Source organism: Orcinus orca, chromosome 7, assembly GCF_937001465.1.
Source record: "Orcinus orca chromosome 7, mOrcOrc1.1, whole genome shotgun sequence".
NCBI lineage: Eukaryota > Metazoa > Chordata > Mammalia > Artiodactyla > Delphinidae > Orcinus > Orcinus orca.
Genome location: NC_064565.1, coordinates 5,949,709 through 5,955,134, shown reverse-complemented (window position 1 = coordinate 5,955,134; position 5,426 = coordinate 5,949,709). Strand labels below are relative to the sequence as shown.

Here is a 5,426-nt window from a genome sequence, read left to right as displayed (position 1 = left end):
GATGCCGAGGCGCCCCGAGACGCCCGTGCGCCAGTGACCCTCCGGCCCCCGCCTAGCCCCGCGCGTCTCTCCGGCACCCGCGGGGCCCCTTCCCCGCCGCGCGGGAACCCCCGCGGCCCGGCCGGCCCCCTCCCCCTGTGAGCCGGCGGCGGCCCTCCCGGCGGGCGGGCGGAGGCCCGGGCGGGCGCGGGCGGGGGCGGGGCGGGGCGGCGCGCCGGGAGCCCGGAGCCCGGCCTTGCGCTCGGCTCGGCTCGCCTCGCGGCGGGCGCCCTCGTCGCCAGCGGCGCACCATGGACGGGCTGCCCGGTCGGGCGCTGGGGGCTGCCTGCTTTTTGCTGCTGGCGGCCGGCTGGCTGGGGCCCGAGGCCTGGGGCTCGCCCACGCCCCCGCCGTCGCCCGCCGCGCCGCCGCCGCCCCTGCCGCCCGGAGCTCCCGGCGGCTCGCAGGACACCTGCACGTCGTGCGGCGGCTTCCGGCGGCCCGAAGAGCTGGGCCGGGTGGACGGCGACTTTCTGGAGGCGGTGAAGCGGCACATCTTGAACCGCCTGCAGATGCGGGGCCGGCCCAACATCACACACGCCGTGCCCAAGGCCGCCATGGTCACGGCCCTGCGGAAGCTGCACGCGGGCAAGGTGCGCGAGGACGGCCGGGTGGAGATCCCGCACCTCGACGGCCACGCCAGCCCGGGCGCCGACGGCCAGGAGCGCGTCTCCGAGATCATCAGCTTCGCGGAGACAGGTGGGTCGGCCCCGCGAGCGGCCCTCGCTCCCCCCTCCACCCCCTTCCCGCCGGCTCTGGCCGCCGCAGCCGCAGCCAGCGCGCCCTGGGGGGAACCCGGACTCCCGGCCCGGCCCAGCCCGCTCGCCTCGGGCCCTGTGCGCTCCGTCCCGGTCGTCGTCCTCTTCCCGCGGGCAGCAACCCCTTCCCGCTGCCCTACCCCCGCCGCGGAGCGCTCTGCTCTCCACCCCGCTCTCCGAAACGGGCCCCAGCGCCTCCGGGTGCGCGCCCCCCTCCCGGCCAATGCGTGCGGCCCTGGCTCCGCGGGCATTCGCTCGGTGATGGCTTAATGTTTTTGTTTCCCACGATCGGAGTGTAGGCTGAGCAGTGTGGATGGAGATGTGTGTGCTTGTTGATATCCGTGGGCCGGAGGAGTGTGTGTGTGTGTGTGTGTGCGTGTGTGTGTGAGTGTGCCTGCGTGAGAGGCCCCTGGGGCCGCTTCCATCGCCGGGTGGTGTGGGCTTGCCAGGATTGCTGAAGCCTCGCTGGGAAGAGCTAGGCAACCTCTCTTCCGATTGTGTGGGCACTGGAATCGGGCGGAAGGCAGGCTTCTCAACAGGTCCCATCATTTACGCAGAGAAAGACAGTGGCTCGGCTCCGGGGCAGCCCCGTGCCTTTCGGCTCGCCTGGCAGCGGCAGCAGCTCCTTGGCCTTAGAGCCAGTAGAGTTCGTAGTTAACAAAGGGTCGGAGTCCTTTCTGGAATTTTCCCCCGGCCCTGGATTGTAAATTTCTACCACTGTCTAAATGTAAAAATCAAGCAAGGAAAAATACCTTTCCAACTTTAAAAGAAGGAGTAAAATGTGCTCGTGCTGAAATGCTGCAACTGCTCTCGGCTCCGCTGTCCTTTTCAGGACTTGAATGAGCCCGGTGGCTTTTGTGCCTGGAGCTCAGCCCCATTTGTGCCCAGGGGACTTCGGAGAAGGTTGCAGGGGGAAGCCCTGGGCAGGGTGGGGTGGGCAGGGAGCCTTGGGGGGGTTGGTGGCAATTGTGTCCCCAGGCTGCAGATGCCCTCCCCCACCCCCCAAGGCAGCGGGCAGACTGTGCTGGTGCCTCCTGGGGATGAAAAGGGATGAAAAGTTTTGCATGGCCGGGTGTGTAGCAAAGCAGAGACAATCAGGGCTGGTTTGTGCTTAGAAAGAAACACGTTGCCGTTTTAGCTGTCCGACAGTCAGGGGAAGCTGGACATGCAATTAGAGAGCTTGGATTAAACGGTGCTTTGGGGCCCCGAGTAGAAATGTGATTCTGGAAGGTCGAGGAGGCCTTTTGGTCCCGGTGGCACAGAATGACAGCGGGGGCTGTTATATTTCTGGTCCGTTTCACGGAGCCAGCTCTTTGACTTATAAATAACAGATTCAGGTCACAGGCAGCTCGTCCAAGACCAGCTTTTAAGGCTGCACTTTCCCCCATTTCAAAGTCAGATGTCTGTTATTAAAGGAGCCAGGCGGGGCCTGAGGAGGGGGCTGGGAGGGGGACAGTGGTAGGAGGTTTGATAAAACCAGCGGAGGCCACACAGTTGCCTTATTTGTTCTTCCTGCAAAAAAAAAAAAAATGTAGAGATTGTCAGAGAGAAGGGTCACTGAAATGTAGGATGAGAGAGGAGTCCTCTTGGTTGGCATGGCCTCACTTCTACTTGAGCTAAATTATTGAGAAAACTAACAAGCCAGTTCTCCTTATCCATGGAGATTTCGAACGTGCCATTCACGGGGAGCCAGGGTCTCGTGAAAGGGGTGGGCCTCAAGTTTCAGAGCCCAGTGTCCTGTCCCTTGGAGCTACTCGGAAACGAGGGCTGCACTTTGCAGCCTGCAACGCACACGTTCCTGTGTCAGAAATCTAAGCAGAGCTGGCTTGTTTGCAGTGGAGGTTCCACTGGGGGTTGGATCAGATCATGCTTAGGTAAACACTGCAAAGAGGCAGTAGGTGGCTCAGCTGGATTTTGCAATGCCCTAAGTTAACCAAAAAAAAAAGAACCCAAACTCTGCTAGAACAACCCACCCCCAAATCCTCAGCGAGATCCTGGTTTTGTTTTTCGGATTTCACAGATACCCGTAACAACTTGTTAAGATCTTGGCCTCCTAACAAGTTCCTCTGTTGAGCTTTGAGTTCTGACAGCCTGTCTCCTGGGAACCCTGGCCTGGGAGAGGTGAGGCCGGGTTTTCTAGGCCCTGACCCTCCGACTCCAACCTGGTCCGGGTTTCTCGATGGGAAATGATTTTCCCCGCCTCTGCCAGGTTACCATCAGAGGCCCAGGCCCCAGGAGAGGAATTTGTGGGCAGGACCGGCCAGCTGCGTGGCCAGTGCGAAGCCCAGCATCACGCGGCAGAGTCCCTGTTTCCCGGCGCCTCACGTTCTCCTTGATCTAACTTGGCCTGCTCTCCCGCTTCTCCGCAGATGGCCTGGCCTCCTCCCGGGTCCGCCTGTACTTCTTCATCTCCAACGAGGGCAACCAGAACCTGTTCGTGGTGCAGGCCAGCCTATGGCTCTACCTGAAGCTGCTGCCCTACGTGCTGGAGAAGGGCGGCCGGCGGAAGGTGCGGGTCAAGGTGTACTTCCGGGAGCAGGGCCCCGGCGAGCGCTGGGCCGCGGTGGAGAAGCGCGTGGACCTCAAGCGCAGCGGCTGGCACACCTTCCCGCTCACCGAGCCCATCCAGGCCCTGTTCGCGCGGGGCGAGCGGCGGCTCAGCCTGGACGTGCAGTGCGACGGCTGCCGGGAGCTGGCCGTGGCGCCCGTGTTCGTGCACCCGGGCGAGGAGTCGCACCGGCCCTTCGTGGTGGTGCAGGCGCGGTTGGGCGACAGCCGGCACCGCATCCGCAAGCGGGGCCTGGAGTGCGACGGCCGGACCAACCTGTGCTGCCGGCAGCAGTTCTTCATCGACTTCCGCCTCATCGGCTGGAACGACTGGATCATTGCGCCCACCGGCTACTACGGGAACTACTGCGAGGGCAGCTGCCCGGCCTACCTGGCGGGGGTGCCCGGCTCGGCCTCGTCCTTCCACACGGCCGTGGTGAACCAGTACCGCATGCGGGGGCTGAACCCGGGCACCGTGAACTCCTGCTGCATCCCCACCAAGCTGAGCACCATGTCCATGCTCTACTTCGACGACGAGTACAACATCGTCAAGCGCGACGTGCCGAACATGATCGTGGAGGAGTGCGGCTGCGCCTGAGGGCGGGGCTCAGACGGTCCCGCGGCGGGGGGCACGCCGTGCGCGGCAGAGGGGCCGTGGTGGTGCAGCTGGGCTGCCCGGGAGGTGCCCGGGGGAGGCCTGAGATATTTTCCTACTTCTTCATCCAGCCATCAGTCAAAAGCGGAGGGAGAACCCTCCACGGATATGGCAGACTCGACAGTGCGCACGTGGACGCGCACAGCCGGTGGCACCCTGCCACCCACACAGCAGCCTCCGCGATAGCAGCGAACGGATGCGGTGACAAAGGGCAGCTCAGCCCCAAACGCCTGTCACCCGGAGAGTGGGGTGAGCAGCCACCATCCCCACCAGCTGGCCTGGCCACTCTGAATCGCGCCTTCCGAGCACACAGAAGAGCACAAAGACAGAGAGAGAGAGAGGAAGGGAGCCCCGCAGAGGAGCAGCAGAGGCGGAGGTGGGGAGCGGGCCGCGGGCGATGGCCGCGTGTCCCCCGTCGCCTGTTCGGGGCCCGCCGTGCCGCGGCATCTCTTGGCTCCAACGCGTGGGCTTCGTTCCCCCGCCTGGGATCCTTCCTGCTGCGGCACCAGGGCAGCCCCCATCCTTTTCCACCCTTGGAGAGGGAAGGAGGCCCAGAAAGGACATCACCTGCCGGAGACGGTGGGGCTGTGGCAGTGACCGTTTGACTGTTGCTTGGGTCCCTGCCTCGACTTCTGTGTGTGTGTGTGTGTGTGTGTGTGTATGTGTGTGTGTTTTGGGGGTGGGGAGGGAGGGAGAAGAGAAGGGTCTTAATTTGATGCTTTAACTGATCACTAGCAGTTGAATGGTCATTCGTTCCGGTTGTACAATTGAAAAGGGACTTTCCTACCAGGTCTGACCTTTTAAGTTAAACTCTGAATTGTTCCAAGTGGAAAGAAAAAAGTTGCAATCTGCCCTTCCCTGGGGAGATTCCTCTAGGACTGGTTGGGGAGGAGTGGAAATGACTCTTAGGCAGGTGGGGGTGAGCTCTTAGGAGGAGGGAGCGGTGGGGTGAAGGCGTTCTGGAAATGCTGGGGGGGGGGCCCCCTCAGCAGGGGCCGAGGGAGCACAGCAGTTTAACTGGTCTTGGGGAAACGGGGAGGCTTTCAGCTGCTTTGCAGAAGTGGCCCACGTGGGCCCCCGGCCACCAGCACCGGCCACAGATGTGGCCCCCGCCTGCTCGCCCGCCCGCCTGCCCCTCCTAGCACTTGCACACCCGCCCGAACGCACATGATACAGCCCTTGCTTATCCGCGTGTGTCCTGAAGTGGCCCTTGGTGGAGCATTGAGCTCGCTCGCCCCCAGAGGTCCAAGTGCCACGTGAGCTATGCAATTTAAAGGGTTGACCCACACTAGATGAAACTGGACTCGTACGACTCTTTTTATATTTTTTATACTTGAAATGAAATCCTTTGCTTCTTTTTTAAGCGAATGATTGCTTTTAATGTTTGCACTGATTTAGTTGCATGATTAGTCAGAAACTGCCATTTG

General features: G+C 62.4%; 1 protein-coding gene across 1 annotated transcript; it reads left to right on the top strand.

Annotated features, from left to right (window-relative positions):
• The first annotated feature begins 210 nt into the window (after positions 1 to 210).
• On the top strand, positions 211 to 5,100 carry INHBB (inhibin subunit beta B). Its single transcript, XM_004276898.4, has 2 exons — positions 211 to 738; positions 3,167 to 5,100. The coding sequence occupies exons 1-2, from the start codon at positions 291 to 293 to the stop codon at positions 3,940 to 3,942; spliced, it is 1,224 nt and encodes a 407-aa protein (XP_004276946.1). The 5' UTR covers positions 211 to 290; the 3' UTR covers positions 3,943 to 5,100.
• Positions 5,101 to 5,426: the final 326 nt, after the last annotated feature.